The following is a 16634-nucleotide window of genomic DNA, read 5'->3' on the forward strand; positions in this document are numbered from 1 at the left end:
CTTAATGCAACACACTGTAGTGTATATGACAAATGCCTCTGCAAGTATCAAAACCTCAAACAGGTCATGAGCTCCGGGCCCATTACTAACATGAGCTCGCCATCGCCTCAAGGCGTTGGTGTCTTGGGATGGTGAACCCCTGTGTGGTCTTAAGAGGCTGCACATACAAAACAATCGATGTGGTTCACACATGCTTTGATATTGTTGGCTTTTCCGGTTCTGGATTGATTTTACATTACTTTTGTGTTCATTAAGGATGAGAAGCAAGACCTCTCAAATGACTTGCCGAGGCTTTTGAAATCTTGGATCTCAAAGAAAGCTCGTCCACTTCCATTCGAGGAGATATGGTAGCCAATAATCTAGTCTGCTTTTACTAGAATAACTGCCACCTTCCTTATCTCATAAATTGTAACTTTGTCCTTAGAGGTGAATCATTTCTACTAGTGATATCCTAGCCTCGTGACGTATATTCTTTGTAAAGGCGATCGAATGTTGTTTGTGTGAGACGAGAGAAAGTTACCGACTGTTGTTTTTAGAGCCAATATCATAGGGGTTCAAGTTTTCACCACTGGCAACTTCAACATATCTGAGTTCCTAACTTCGTATCTCAATATTGCTATTTTTGCCGGGATGCAGGTGCTGGCGCTAAGATGTCCGCCCAAAGAAGAAACTAACATCAAAGCCGTACCATACATCTTCTTCAAATTCTACCTGAAGTCTTAAGTCTCTTGCCTAGATCAGATTGAAATTCGAAGCGAGTTGGACGGATCAAAAAGGAGAAAGCACAGGGACTGTGTTCTAAAAGACATCTCGACAGGCCCTGGTGGAGATGCTTACTTCAATGGATTTAGGGCATAGAGAGTGATATATTTTATTGATGAACAGGTAATGTGTAGTATTCAGCTGTTATAAGACCGTAACAAATTCCAATCGTCATTAAGGAGGGATTACTTCGAAGAAAAATGTCAAAGCAAAGCATTTAGAATCGCTTGCACATATAGCAGTAAATACAAATTTTCTCGTTCTTGTTATTTGTTTAATCTTGCGGTGTTTAGTTTTACTCTTAGATCTTAGGTGTTAGTTCACCGCAGTCCTCATCGTTTCAACGTCGACCATGCAGTAACTGCACTATCTCAAATGCCCTCTTTGTCGAGTTTACGCCTGAGTGGGGCAGAAATCAGATTCAGCCGCTCACGCTAATGCAGCCCCAGCGCTTGCAAAAGGGAAAAAAAAAAAATAAAGGGGCCATTTGAGACCGCCCAACCAGGACCTACACCTCTGCTGTGGCAGTGCTTGTATGATTCGCTAGGGTGGAGTTTCGAGGTTCACATGATGGCTTGCCACTACGAGGTAAATAAAGGGACCGCTCGGCCCAGTAACCCCTCCGAGCGATAACGTCAATATCGTACTTACCTATCCTCTTTGGTTGGGTTCAATGAAACTAAAATTGCGATATCACCGCTTGGTCGATAGGCTGAAGAAGCCTAAGCGATCCAGCAAGAAACCAGAAAGACCACAACATGAAAGTTCACCACCGCAATCAAGCCCAGTCGCGGCGCCATCTTCAATACCCAAGATATATGATCCCTGGATCGAAAGCGAGGAACTCTTGCGAAAAGACCCGGAAACTAAGAAACTCCTCGAAAATGCGACGGAGATTCTGCGAAGCAATGGGCTGAGCTTTGGCTCAAGTACAGCGCAGAATCATCAACAACTTTGCAGCTTTTTGGAGGACGGGGCCCAGAAATTGGACGAAAGCAAATGGAGGATTGGTGACAGCCAAACTCCCTTAGAGAGACACCTTACCCCGGTATTCAAAAATGTTTTGATGGTGAAAGACCTTATCAATGCAGCAGCGGCGTCATCGCCGCCCGCTGCAATTGCTTGTGCGTCATTGACAGTAGTCTTCACTGTAAGTCTTCACTCCTGGTATTGATCACCGGACAGTTCACTAACCTAAGTTAGCTTTTCATTCAATCCATGGAACAGCAAGACAGCCTCATACACGGGCTCAGCCGAACCGCCGCATTGATACCCCGGGTCCATGTAATGCAGGATCTTTACTTGCACTCCCAATCGACTGAAAGGCTGACCGAAGGTTTCATGACAAAGTTCCAGGGGACTTTGACTTCGCTATGCAGCAAGCTATTGGAATTCAATGCCAGAGCCCTGCTACATTTTGAGAAAAGTTCATTGGTCCAATTTTCCAGAGGTGCGGTCAAGAAGGATCCGTGGACTGCTCTCGTTCAAGACATGAAAGACCTCGAAGTCGAATCACACCGCTTCACAACTCTTCTCGACGCAGCAAACAGGAAATCCGAAAGTCTGGAATGGCAAAAGAGATACGAAAAGCTTGAAAATGATATCATGGCGTACAGCGTCTGGCAAAAGGACACGGTTCGGGATAAGAAAGTGATAGAATTCCTTCGAATGCTCTACACCTGTCCATATCGAGACCGAAAAGATAGAAATCGTGATCGTGTCCCTGGAACATGTGAATGGTTTGTCCGTCATCAACGTTTCCAAGAATGGAACCAGAACCAAAATTCTCGTCTCCTGTGGGTTTCAGCCGACCCAGGATGCGGCAAGTCGGTTCTTGCCAGATACTTAGTCAACGAAGTGCTTCCAAGGCCTAGTGGAAGGACAATATGCTATTTCTTCTTCAAGGATGACTTTGATGACCAAAACAATGTGACAAGTGCACTTTCAAGTCTGATACGGCAGCTTTTCATAGCCCTGCCCTCTTTGTTATCAAATTCCATACTGGAAAAGGCGGACACAGATGGCGACCAATTAATTGGCTCGTTTTCGGATCTGTGGACTATACTCACGACTGTCACGAGTGACCCACGAGCGGGCGAGGTCGTGGTTGTATTTGATGCCTTGGACGAATGTCGTGACGCCGACCGAAGTGAGCTCATCGAAAAAGTGACAGATCTTTATCTGCACCCCGAAAACACCCGGAGCCTGAAGATTTTGCTAACGAGCCGACCATATGGCCATATTCAAAGTGGCTTCCGAAAGATTGAAAGAGCATGGCCAACAATCCATCTGAGTGGAGAGGTTGGAGAGCCAGCCGAACAAATTGCCGAAGAAATCAATCTGGTAGTCGATGATGCTATCGAGAAAATCACAGAAGCGAAAGACCTTGATGATGATGATCATGACTTTCTGCAAGAAGAACTGGCAAAAATCTCAAATCGCACTTATCTCTGGGTTACGTTGACCTTGGAGTATATAAAAACAACTCCTTTCAGACGGGGAAATGTTCGCCGAGCCTTGGGTGAAGATATCCCTGCATCGGTAAACGACGCCTACGAGAAGATGCTGGATCGAAGCTTAGACCACAAACGAGCCAGAATCGTCCTCCACGTTGTTTTGGGTGCGAGAAAACCGCTCTCATTGGAGGAAGTTTCGGTCGCCCTAGCCCTACAAAGCACCCATGAATGCGAAGATGATGTTAAAGAGGAAATGGAACCAGAGAACACATTTAGGAGCACTTTACGAGACCTCTGTGGCTTGTTGTTGTGGATTAATGATGACAAAGTCTATCTTCTGCATCAGACTGTGAAAGAATTCCTGGTACCGCGTGATGTGGTCGACTCAAATGGACCTACCTGGCAAGATTCCTTCCCAGCAACTGGGTCTCACAAGATTTTGGCGAAGAGATGTATTTGGTTCTTCCAGTTTCATACACTGGACCCAAGATTGACCGCTTTTGCTGGCTATGCGTCGGACTATTGGGAATATCATTTTCGTGAGTCATGTTTCGACAAAACCGAAGATGCTACAATGCTAGCGTTGATTCTTTGTGACCCAAACTCAGAGCCAAATCGAATATGGCAACAGCATGACGGGAAGCGCTTCAAATCGAGGCGCAGCTTCAAGCGCTACATTGGCTTCAAGCGCGATCGCAACACAAATCTACGCATCGATCGCGTTGACTTCCCGTATGGTACCCCGCCCTTTATTCTGGCATCTAGACTTGGGCTTCAAGCTGTTGTTGAAAAATTGCTAGAGTCGCAGCTACACGAGTGCGATACCCGGGAGAAGAAATTTTACAGAACGCCACTTTCTAATGCAGCGCAAGCTGGCCACGAGAATGTGGTGAAGTTGCTTCTTGATACCCGCAAAGTTGACGTGGATTCTCGAGATGCGAAGCAACGAACGCCATTTTCATATGCTGCAGCGCGAGGCCACGAGGGGGTGGTACATCTGCTTCTTGATACCGGAGGCGTTGACGTGAATTCTCAAGATGTGAAGCAACGGACACCACTCTCATACGCCGCATGGCTGGGCCAGGAAAGGGTAGTCCAGCTGCTCCTTCATATCAAGGAAACTAAAGTCGATTCTCCAGACAGCAAACAACGAACACCACTTTCATACGCTGTGGCGCGGGGTCACGAGAGAGTAGTAAAGCTGCTTCTCGATACTGGGCAGGTTTACGTTGATTCTCAAGATGATACACAACGGACACCACTCTCGTACGCTGCAGTGCGAGGCAATGACAGGGTGGTACAGCTACTCCTGGATACCGGACAGGTTGATGTGAATTCCCAAGATGCTAGACACCAAACACCACTCTCATATGCTATACAGGAGGGGGATAAAAAGGTGATACAACTGCTTCAATTGTATAGGAACAGTGCTAAGAGCTGACCAAGATCACACTACACGTTCTAGTATAGAAGATAGTTAGGTGCGATAGCCAATTCAAATCAGCACGTATACTCATTCATTGTATCTAAACCCGTTCCACAGCTCGGGCTGAAAGCTAGAGTGATACCTCAAGCGTGAGGCACCCCAAGAAGACCCTTTTAGTTATTAGAAAACAGTCAATGAATTCTTGAGGCACTGCCATGCGATTTGACATCAAGGGGAGAAACTTCACAATCTATAAAAAGGGGTATTAAGTTGAAAGAGCAAGAATATGCTACATTGAATAAATTTGTGGCATTTTTCTACAGTCTTGCTCTCGTCAAGTCACGTCGATACATACATGTCTATCTGATTTGCTATTAAATGCCCACCTGAACGGTGTTCTCTCGTGGGCGGTCTTGATGCTGAATGGAGAGGCGACCCAGCGAGCTGCTTAGGTAAGGGAGCGAATAATGTTATGTAATCAAGAGGTATGGCCACCTGCGAGGGTGTAAACACCATACATTGTTCGCACACCAGCTTTCTGTCATGGTTCTTCAATGTGTGACAACAATACAATAGATGACCGATGTTGAAAACTCTAAAATGACCAAACCCGCTATTTCAACAATCTGTGCGGACATAGATGACTAACTGTAATATACACTTTTACTTTTGTAAGGTATGTCTGGTACCCAATGTCACATGATTTTCCGTGGTGTAATACCCGGTTTTACCGTGTATTCAGACTTAGTATTCGACAAACCAGCTTAATTCTGCGACTGAGGACACCTCGAGAAATACTCCCATGGCAATGTACATCCAAATATTATAGGGCTCTCTCCCCGTTCAAGGAGAACAGGGCGTTCGCTCCATCACTTGCACCCACATATTTGAAATCGCGAAAAGCCCAAGGTAGTTTGTCGCGTTCCATGGACGCGTCGGATTGATAAGCGCCATGTCGAAATTGCGTAAAAGCTATGTCCAGACGGCATTCCGTTAGCGTGTCTAGAAAAAAGAAGACGAAAGCCGGCATGCGGATCTGTTTCTACTCACCTCGAATACCGTTTTTGCGGTCTCGATTTGGGCCACTACCTTCCCCAAACACTGGAATTTACCATAACCAAATATGAGGTCATTCGTCCGAACCATGGCGGCCAACCTGGTAGCGTCCGACTCAAGCCACCGCTCGGGTCGGAAAACATGTGCGTCCTTGCCATAGATCTTCTCGCTCTTGTGCATAGCGCATGCCGAGTATCCGATGCTGGTGGCACCCGGCAAGAATACGCTCTCGCCATCGACGACCACAGTGTCGCCACTTGCCGGGACATCGCGCGAGAAGATGTTCGTAGCAGGTGGCCAGAGACGCAGACCTTCGCGGATTACGGCCTGGAGGTAAGGAAGACTTTTAGCCTGAGCGGCGGTAACAAGGCCTTCGCCCATGCTCGGAGCAAGGCCGCGATGCACAGCATCGTCGATTTCTCGCTGTAGCTTGAAGTAGACGCGGGGATTCGTCATTATGTGCAGGAGGGTGCCACGGATGGCGCTAGAAGTGGTTTCGGAGCCCGCAAGGATTTGCTCTAGTGCCTCAGTCCGCAGCTCGTCGCCTGTTAAGCCGTGGCGCATGAAGGAGGCTAGCATATCGGATTTTTCATCTGCGGAGTTCGCAGCGCGCTCATCGACAAGCCGGAAGCATACGGCCATCATCCTACCGAAGCCATTGTTATCCCTGGCCGAAGGTGCAAAGAATCTACCAATAAAGGGCATCTGGGTGATCCAGGTGAAGCCCATACCAAGGGCGGTATTGCCGATAGCAAGTCCCTCCTCATTCGATTGGAGGTAGTCGTCCACGTCACGGTCACTTTGCAACATACCGAACGCCTTACCGAGGCCGACGCCGCTAATAATGTCGAGTGAAAGAAATTGAGTCTTCTTCGCTAGGTCCATGGGTACAACATGGCGCTCGGACGAGATATATTTGGATCGGATGAGGTTCAGGAAATCTTGGACTTGTTCATCCACAGACCCCTCGAACTGGGTATTCTCCCTCCCCGAATACTTTATAACCATCTTCGGTCAGCAATGCCAATGACTGGGTGGGAGGGAGTCGGTGAAAAATATGAGTCAAGTATCATACCCCTGGAGCCATTTGTTTCCTCCGTTTCTCATGTTTCGCGTTATCAGTCTGACTGAAGACGTTGTCCTTCCGATACTCGATTCGTGTGGCTCTGTAGTACCAATCAGAGCGCTTGTAGCCAGGCTTATTGTTTACGTGCATCCAAACTTCGGGAGAGGAAGTGATCAGCACTCGAGGCGCAACACGGGCGATCGGACCTGTATCGAGTCAAGATGTTAGCTATATTAAATACGGCACCCTGGTAGAGATTGCGTAGAAGATGCCTCCTACCATATTTATTGCTGACTTCTGCATACCACTCGTGGCAATTGCCTCCAAGAATCGCTATGCTATGAGGCCAATTCGAAATGCCGGTCCATGAAGGACCCCGAAACTGCACCAACTTGGCATAATTCGTGATAACCCTGAAGATATAGAGGCTCAAGAGACCGCAGAGAAGCATCACAGCCTGACCAGATAAGGCAGCTACACCCATGGTGGAAGAAAGAACCGCACGAAGTTGGCCAAAATGGACTTTTTGGAGGTGTTCGCAGGCCTTGCTATGTATTACTGAACTATTAGAAGTGAAAACGCGCGACACTTTCGTTGATGTCACGAGGGAGGGGTTGGGTTACATCTACACGGCAGGACTTCCCCACACCACCTTGGCATACCCTTTCTATTCTACATAAGTACTGATTTTGAATATCTTACTTGGTAGGGTGAATGTATCAATAAAGACAGAGGCTATGCTATGTAGATAATGCGTGTATAGAGAGCAGACAGTCTATATTTCTAAATATTTAATAATAAAGTGCATATAAAAAGAAAAGATGGGTGATAGGTCAGAGATAGGAGCAAACTGTTTATCTGCTGATCCTATTAAACATGGTGGCCCGATGTCACCGACAAATTAGTGATAGCGGGGGAAAAAGAGAAGAAACGAAACGAAAAAAAGGGAGGGAAAGAACAGATCCAGACGACCCTGTGAAGACAATCAAAGAAGCGAAGAATATATCAAGGGAAAGAAAACACTTCTATCGAAGCTGCATAGTAAAAGATTATCAGACTGAAGGACCAGAGGCTGTATCGACAGCCTCCTTAGGCAGATGTCTTCTTCCCCTTTGGCACGCGGGCAAGCCAATAGATAAACACCGCGCCGAAAATATTGGCTATGATGTACACCCACATCAGACCAAAGTTGCGCCAAGCATCAGCGAAATCGCTGGAGATTCGCAAGAGGTACGAATTCGTTTTGCTGACCGTGCAAAACGCACACTCGGCAGTAGCCATGGGATCTTGCAGATACCCAGTCCCGGCCATTTTGATGTAAGGGCCCATATAGTCCCCGCAAGTTTGGTTAGCTGGGGGTGAGAACTTCAAGAACTCGACTGCCTCACATACTGCATCAGCGCCCGAAACACCAGTCGATAACATTGCTGAGACCAAGTAGGTGAACGGCGAAACGCGATACATGAAGATCCAAAAGCCAGGCAAGGCCTCCTTGGTTGAGAGAACACCGCAGAAGATCAAGCAGAGGGAGAACAATAATGTCGCAATGTTGCCACCAGTCTCGGCCAGCTCAATTCCCGCAATGACCATGTGTGCGAAGGTTGAGGTGAATAACAAGAATGTCCAGATCAATAGGAACATGAGGGCGCCTCGTTCGCTCACGGCGTCGGTGGGCTCTGCATTTCTGTACAATCCAATTGGATAATACCAGCATAAATAGATGAACAAAGACATGAGTGTATTCCAGGGCAACTCCACCAGAATGTTCGCGATCATAAACGCCTGCCAACTATATGTCTTAGATGGGCGCTCTCGCACCTCGTAAAGAGAGCGCTGGGTAACAAAGTGTGGCATGATCTGCTGGACCAGATTTCCAAAAATTGTCATCAACATGAAAACACTGAACATCTGGTTCTGAAGGCCTTGGATGGAATTCTGGGCGTGGAAAAATGAGAATCCAATGTAGAGTGCGGTGAAGATGCAAAGGGCAGCTTTGGACCAGATGTAAGTCGGGGTGCGGAAGTACTGCGCAAAGACACGTAGGAGACACTCCCACAGTTGGACGTAGAAAGGCGCGGCGAATTCACGGAATGCGTTAGGCGAAGTATCAATGTCTGCCTTCGAAGATAGGGTGGACTTCAGCTCGGAGAGATGCTCCTTGACCTTCCCATATTCAGGACTCTCCCGCCATACCTTTGGCCACTCAATCTCGCTGTGTGTACCGGGAGCTGCACCAATAACGTCCAACATCCATTCAGCGGGATTCTCTCCGGGTGTCAGATGGTGGGCGCCGTTGCGTTGGAAATAGTTCGATAAAGTGGATGAATTCTCGCCAATTTCGCCAAAGTAGATCGTCCTACCTCCTCTAGCCAAGAAGAGAAGACGGTCGAAACGCTGGAACAACATGGCTGAAGGTTGATGGATAGTGCAGAGAATTGCTTGTCCGTGCTTAGTGAGCGTGTCGATGAGATTGAGAATGGACCAAGAAGTCTGAGAATCGAGGCCACTGGTAGGTTCATCAAGGAAGAGTAGGAGTTGGGGCTTCGCAGCAAGTTCAACACCGATCGTCAATCTCTTACGTTGTTCAACATTCAACCCCTCGCCTGGAACACCAACAACGGCGTCAGCGTACGCATCCATGCCAAGGAGCTTGATGACCTCGTCGGCATAGTCGATCTTTTCTTGCCGACTGACCGTCGCGGGTTGACGTAGGAGGGCACTAAACACTAGAGCTTCCCGAACTGTCGAGGTAGATAAGTGCAAGTCTTGCTGTTGGACATATCCAGTCTTTCGCTGGAAGGACTGATCCGTAGGGTGTCCATCGACGAGCATTTCACCAGTGACAACACCCATAGTAACTCGGGTTGCGAGCACGTCAAGCAGAGTCGTTTTTCCAGCTCCAGAGACACCCATCAATGCGGTACAGGTGCCAGGTTTCACCCAACCATCAACATTGTCCAAGATCCTTCTGGGTTCGCCTTTGATTTTGATGTCGTAACACACATCTTGCCAGTGGAATATCGCAGTTTGTCGCTGAATGGAGGTTGGTTGGTGAGGGGACTCTTCTGTCTTGGCGAGTGCAGAGGGTTGGGAAGATGTCTCTAGATCACCCTCTCCGGAGGCAAGAGTTGGCTGATGACCACGGCGGAATAGAAGCACCTCGCCTTTGGACCTTTTCTCGGAGATGTACTCAGTGCCAAGAAGATAAGTGAACATGAAGAATAACAGGAAGGCAATGAGAATTCCAAAGTTCCTCCACAAATGTCCCTTAATATACCCGAAGCTCTGCTCGAGGTACAACGATCCAGACACACTGGTGGAACCTGACTGAGCACCGACAGTTGAGCAGATTCGATGATCCATTGAGATACTATTATATGCACCGCCAGCAGGAACGATAGCAGCACATGGGAAATGACGACCTTGGAATTCATTGACCATGAAACTTTCAAACGCGTAAGCAACGGGATTAATATAGTTCATCCAGCGAGACCACCCGAGCATATTGCGAGTAGGGATGACGAATCCTGTATAGATCACCATACCCAAGATCAAAATGGCGGCTGGGACCAAGGCCTGCGAAAGGGAGCGGGAAGATGCCGCAATGGTTCTGAAAATCATTGACATGGTGAACGTCGTTATGAGCGAGAAAAGCCAAAAGGTAAAGAAAGGGCCAGCCTCACGACGTAGATCGGTCATAAAATACAATGGTATGTTGAAGGTAAATGAGTTGATCACTTTGTAGGGTGTATCACAGAGCATCGACGCAAGCGCCTCTGCGAAAGGGTGGTAGAAGGCGTATCGGGCTTGCTTTTCAACAATTGGTCGTTGGGCGTAGAGGGTGAGGATTTCCAGTGCACTGGAGAAAGCATTCAAGAGGACGGCAAAGAACAGAAGAGCTCCCCGAGAGTAGAAGCTGGAGGTATCCTTAGGAAGGTTCACAAAGACAGAACCAATGATCAAAGACATGATGAAGTTTCCAATTAGAGCGGTTGCTGTTAAGCTGTAATCTCCACGAAGGCGTTGAAAGCCTCGAGTCACACAGAGGGAAATCTGTTTCCATATCGAGATGGTGTACGGCGATTTGACCCTCTGGTGCTTGCTCTGGATGGTCTTGCGCGCATCCACAAATGCATCGTAGGAGCTACCGTTAATGGGGTAATTTCTCTCATACTCCTCGATTTCACTAACAAGCTTGGTACGGACGGCGCTTCTCTTCCATGCTGCCGCAAAGTCATCGGGGGTGATAGGAACACGGCCTTCAAACCCTTTTCGAACCACACGCTCCGAAGCGCTAGTGATCGATGTTAAGAAGTCTGCCGTGGTTTGACGCTCTGGGCACTCATAGCCCATATCTTCAAAGTATTTCCTAGCCTCGGTCGTGAGCCCGAAGAAGATCTGCCTTCCTTCATAAAGTACGGTCACTTTGTCAAAGACATCATAAGCACTCTGTGACGCTTGGTAGATGGCGACACAAGCTGTTGTTCCAGAGTATTTGCTCATAAGAGCCAGGTTTTTGCAAAATTCAAGTGCATTGGCGCTATCCAGGCCTCTCGTGCTGTTGTCCCAGCACTGCAAGGGACTCTGACTGAGAGTGGCCTCCGCAATACTAACGCGTTTCCTCTCACCACCACTGACTCCGCGAATGAAGTCATTACCAACCCTGGTGTTGATCGTATGGGAAAGGCCAAGCATAGCCATAACCACGTCTCTCATGTGTTGGGCGTATTGCTCGTTGCTTACCCCCTCGAGGCGATTTCGGGGGGCTCTAGCCATCGCCGCGAACATGAGGGTATCGCCGACGGAGAGTTGGGGGAAGTGGACATCAGTCTCTGCTGCGTAGATTGCCTCGCCTTTGAAGGCATTTTGCATGTCCTTTGCAGGGATACCTGGATTTATTAGTATGTGCCAAACCCTCTCCAACAACCGAAGTGATATGGAATGGTGTAGCGAGAGACTTACCCTGATAGTTGAGAACCGAGTCCTCTGACACTTCAATGCCATTCATTTCGCCGGCAATGGTTTTGAGTAAAGTTGAGCAACCGCTACCTGGTTTTCCCAAGACCACCAATGTTTCTCCGCTTTTGACGAGACCATCAAAGTCACGAAGAATTTGAATTTTCTGGAGTTTCAGGCCGGCCAGTCGGCGTACCATAGTTCCAAGCTCCAGTACCGAGTTCAGGACATCTTTCTGATAATCAGTGGGAGAACCAAATCCATGGACGTTCAAATTCTTGAACGAAATACCAGCGGTCCGATCTGGGTACTTGTCGGGGTTTCGAGACCGGATTGCCAGCAACATCTTCATCCAGTCCCGTACTTTGAAGTTGGGACTATTGGGATTGAGCGAAGATTCGGAGTCTCCATTAGTAAAAGGATTGTCCAATGCACCGCTCACTGAGACTCGAGTGGATTGCCGGGTGAGTTGTCGTGCTAGCCGACCAACCAGCGCCTCTCTGTGTTCTTCGTCCTCCTGTTCGGTGTCTTCATCGTCATTTTTCTCTGGATCGTGGATCATGTCGAGATCATGTTCGCTCGGGATTTGCGTGGTATTGTGACTAACCACGGACTGGGAGCGAGCAAGATTTGGGTTGAGTGTCCCCAAGAGCGACATCTTGGTTTCAGTACCAACCTTTCAAACCCTGGGTGCTCGCGTGAAAAGAAACAGGATTAAATAAAACAACAACAACAACAACAATAATAATAATAATAATACAAAAAAACTCAAAGTTTAGATTGAAAGGAGGCTAGTCGAGAACAGCAAACCACAAGCAGTCTGGGAGCTCAACATATATAAGTTTATCTCTAAATCCAAATATAAATACCCAAAAGCAAGAAACAAAACTCCGATTAGTATTCCGGCAGATCCGGCCATGTTAGGGGTAATCATATTTTGTGAATAGCTGAATAGCTGCGATATAAGAACCTCCGGAGTGCCGATATAGGGTTGCTAGATAATTAACTCCGATAACCAGGAATGTATCCCGTTAGGGTTTGTTCTGCTACTTCCGGAACCCGAAACGGGGCTTATTTACTAGGTATATTACCCCATTTTTCTTTTCCCAAACGAGAAGACTCTAGAAGTCTAAATGGGCGAGTCGAAAAGTTAAAAGTGACCATCGGGTTAGGGCCCGGGTCTTGGCATATAGTATCGATACGGCTCAATACACGGTATTTACCGATTAAAGAACATCCGGCATCCGATCCTCTCTAAATCTATGCCAAGACCACATCTAAACAGCCCTGAAGGTACACCGAGGATGGAAAATAATCATTGGTCAGAGTCTACCCAAGACACGTTGTCTTGTCTAAAATAGATTCCAAAGACCATATATGTGATTATGACTCATATTTGGTGGGAATACATACATGGTACATGGTAGTACTATATGTACTAATGGAGGACCCTATCGGGGTATCGGAGCCAAGTGATCCCGAATTTACTTTTGACTCCCGTCCCGACAAGGGTCAGATCCCCACTTATCTGTTCCAGGTCATGATTTGCAACTTGCCATCTTATGCAGTTATCTAGTTATCCGATCACCTTTTTTCCCTCTCTGGTGCCTCGGATGGAGAATCTCCCTTTATGCGTACCAACTGTGGATGTTTTATTTTTTTTGTTTTTGAATACGCAGGGTTTCAAAGATCTCTTTGCTTCAATCTCAGGAAACATCTAATCTAATTATTGTGACTTCTGAACATCCAAGATGAATGGAGTGCTCAATAACCAAGCCCGCGGCGACTCTGCGTTGCGCCAACATTCATCCCAACTGTCAAGGCCAGAAAACGGACATACGAGAAAAAGACAGCGAAAGAGAAAAGTGGGACTCCACAGATACAAAGCAAGTCATGTACTAAAAATTTCATTAGGCATGCGACACTTGTCGACACAGAAAAATAAAATGCGAGGTTACCACCAAGTCCAAATGCTCGTTCTGCAGCAAAGCCAACATTCCTTGTTCTCTGGTTGATCATAGGCGGCAAAGGCAGTTGAAGAAGTACGACACCATAGCCGATATTATAACGTGTCATAACTAATCACAATCGCACAGCCAGAATATGGTCGATCGCCTGGAGAGAAACATCCAGCGTATGGAAGCTCATTTTCAAAAAATAGGATTTGACCTGGGTGAAGATTTGAACGGGTCGTCCTTTTTCGACGGGCTTCGCCAGTCAGATGACTCCTCCTCGTCGAGTCCAGCTGAAAATGCAGATTTCATAACAGATACGGGTATTTGGGATTCAGAAGCAATACGCCTGGACGCTGACCAAAACCTCCCTGCTGCTATGCAGAATGTATATCACACCATGGTCGACCCGGTCTCAGCTGAAGTCGACCCAGTAATACCGAAGGATCTGCCGTGCTTCTACGTTCCAAGGTGTTTTACGGATACACCGAATGCCGGTGAGAACCACAGCCGATCTCCTGGATGATAAAGCTGATTTTGATACGTATAGGCTTCTCGGCTCTATCGTCAGAAGGAACGAAATGGATAACTCATAAAATGGAAGGCGCGTCCGTAGACAATTTACAATCCTTCCTTTCACTAGGTCTCTACCAGGGATCGAATCGGGACCCACTTGAGGGTTTATTCCCCGACAAATCTTTCTCCCCATTGCCCCCGAAAGATGAGATATTATCGTTGGTCAATGACTATTTGCAGCAGTATAACTCGCTGTGTCCCATATTTCAACCGTCATCGCTATTGTCACTTTGTGAGGAAAACAACTTACAGGGCCTGTTGAATTTCCCCGGTCGTTGGGCAAGCCTCAATGTTGTTTTAGCGACAGGGTATATGCTGCGCATAAAGAATACCTCTGTTGTACAGACTGACCGCCAGAAGAGCTGGCTTTTCATGAAGAACTCCTTTAGGGTTTTGAATGAGCTCTGCTTTGGGTCGCCAGATCTATGGACCGTCCAGGCACTCATAGGGATGGTAAGACGAATAACTGCTTTGTGAGAAGATGTGACTAACAGTACTTTATCTGTAGATCACCTTTCTGTTGGGGACATTAAGCAGCCATCCTTGTGGGTACTTGATTTCCTCCGTTATGCGACTCTGTCATCTTATTCGACTCGAACGAAGTGAGGATGGGTCTGGATTGTGTCCCGAAGAACTAGAACAACGAAGGCGGGTCTTTTGGATTGCATACTGTCTTGACAAAGAGTAGGAAACTCGATAATGTTGACATCTCAAGCCTATACTAACCTACTGTAGGATATCCCTTCGGGCCGGTATTCCACTAGCCCAACGCGATGATGATATGGATGTCTTATTACCAATGGAAGTTCCACTGGATAACATAGGAACCATGTCAACAACAAACCAAGAAGGTACCTTCAACGCGTTCAGATCCATGTGTGAACTGGCCTTAATCAGGAGCGAAATATATAAACACCTCTACTCGGTCGCAGCAGCAGATCATTCGCTTGTTGAAGTGGCCGCCGCGGTTGCGATGTTGAACCAAAAGCTCCAACAGTGGAAGGATAGTATTCCTGTCGAGTTCCAACCCGAATCAAGAAGACTTTCAGCTTTTCCAAAATCCCCGATAGCCGTGGCCCTTCTTTTTTTGCATTTATCATACTTCAACTGTCTGATCGCTATCCATCGAGTCACCGCAGTCCAGGGTTCAAAGCTAGGTAGGGATCTAATCGAAAGAAACAGTATCTACAATCCACCGAATCCAGTGGTATTCATGTCGGAATCACTGTGCACAAACGCTGCAACGGCGTCGATTAACTTGCTCAAATATATGCCGCAATCTAATATCGCACTCATAGGGTATGTGATGACTCTGATTTGGAGATCAAACAAGTCTGTCCTATTGCTTCCTAGTTCTGTGGCTAACATACGTTAGAATGTTGATCTACTACCCTATTATCGCATCGAAAACACTCTCCTCGAGCATCATTCAGAGTCCACGAGACACCTCGCGTATATATCACATCCGGCTTATCATGCAAGTGGAAACATTTGTGTCATCCATGGTCCTTGATACACCCAATGAAGGGATCGATGGGCTTTTGAAGGATTGTACCGAGTATCGCTCTGTGGCGGAGGCTGCTGTTAGGGAGGCTACACAGATATGTGGGGGTTGATCACAGTGGTAGACCATCTGTCTCTCTTAATAAGGCAGATTCCCGCTTGGATTCGACATGATGTGATCGCGCAAGCGAATGTTGGCTTGTTTCTGCCAACGGTGACTTGTTCTGGCGCGCCTAAAAATGGCATTGCCATTGACTCACAAGTTGAAGAACAAGACGGTGCATAGCTCGGTCAATTTACACGTTCTTCTCAATTTATGTTTATACCCCCTCAATGATACCTAAAGCAAATTTTGGATACAATTTGACTCTGGTCTCTTATCCTCTCAATCTTATCTCGCAGAATCCCAGTCTTTAGGCGCATACTCGTAAAAATATATTCTGCATAGCTAACCTAATTAGGCCATGCATATATTTGGTGTTATTTACAACCTTCCGTGGGTTGCAAATGTGAGCACAATGCTATACTCATACGTAATTGCGAGAAAGTTTTGGGAAACCTGATTCGATCATATAGGACCCGAGTGTGAGAGTGCGTCTTAGCAGTGTTTAAAATATTGTGGTGGGCGAGAGTACCAAGGGTGGTCGACAACATGTTATCAAATAGTAGAAATATAAAACATCCTTCGCCGTCACGAAATATTTATTTTATCATTGGATCTCAAAGCTTTCCCAAGATAATTCAGTGCCAATCAGTGACCGTGCTTTGTCTTGTATCTAAACGACTCGTTTGAATTTATTAATCGTCTTTAGTCTTGAGTTATGGGGATTTTGCGGAAAACAAGAGCCATGGGGGGTCGGGCGCGGTTGACCCCCTTAATC

General features: G+C 47.0%; 4 protein-coding genes across 4 annotated transcripts; 2 read left to right on the forward strand and 2 right to left on the reverse strand.

Moving 5' to 3' along the window:
• Window positions 1-1435: 1435 nt before the first annotated feature.
• Window positions 1436-4659, forward strand: N7537_006101 (uncharacterized protein; the record flags this gene model as incomplete). The annotated part of the gene is made up of 2 exons (XM_056897158.1): window positions 1436-1912; window positions 1966-4659. The coding sequence occupies 2 exons, from the start codon at window positions 1436-1438 to the stop codon at window positions 4657-4659; spliced, it is 3171 nt and encodes a 1056-aa protein (XP_056752943.1).
• Window positions 4660-5637: 978 nt separating this feature from the next.
• On the reverse strand, window positions 5638-7250 carry N7537_006102 (cytochrome P450; the record flags this gene model as incomplete). The annotated part of the gene is made up of 4 exons (XM_056897159.1): window positions 5638-5646; window positions 5695-6696; window positions 6776-6972; window positions 7046-7250. 4 exons carry the CDS (start codon window positions 7248-7250, stop codon window positions 5638-5640), a joined length of 1413 nt encoding a protein of 470 aa, XP_056752944.1.
• Window positions 7251-7855: 605 nt separating this feature from the next.
• N7537_006103 (pleiotropic drug resistance family ABC transporter) lies at window positions 7856-12380 on the reverse strand (the record flags this gene model as incomplete). Its single annotated transcript, XM_056897160.1, has 2 exons — window positions 7856-11655; window positions 11729-12380. The coding sequence occupies 2 exons, from the start codon at window positions 12378-12380 to the stop codon at window positions 7856-7858; spliced, it is 4452 nt and encodes a 1483-aa protein (XP_056752945.1).
• Window positions 12381-13473: 1093 nt separating this feature from the next.
• N7537_006104 (uncharacterized protein) lies at window positions 13474-15866 on the forward strand (the record flags this gene model as incomplete). Its single annotated transcript, XM_056897161.1, has 7 exons — window positions 13474-13587; window positions 13637-13791; window positions 13819-14171; window positions 14225-14703; window positions 14759-14934; window positions 14986-15549; window positions 15626-15866. 7 exons carry the CDS (start codon window positions 13474-13476, stop codon window positions 15864-15866), a joined length of 2082 nt encoding a protein of 693 aa, XP_056752946.1.
• Window positions 15867-16634: the final 768 nt, after the last annotated feature.

This window comes from Penicillium hordei (genome assembly GCF_028827395.1).
Source record: "Penicillium hordei strain IBT 12815 chromosome Unknown utg000003l_segment0_segment0, whole genome shotgun sequence".
NCBI classification, from domain to species: domain Eukaryota; kingdom Fungi; phylum Ascomycota; class Eurotiomycetes; order Eurotiales; family Aspergillaceae; genus Penicillium; species Penicillium hordei.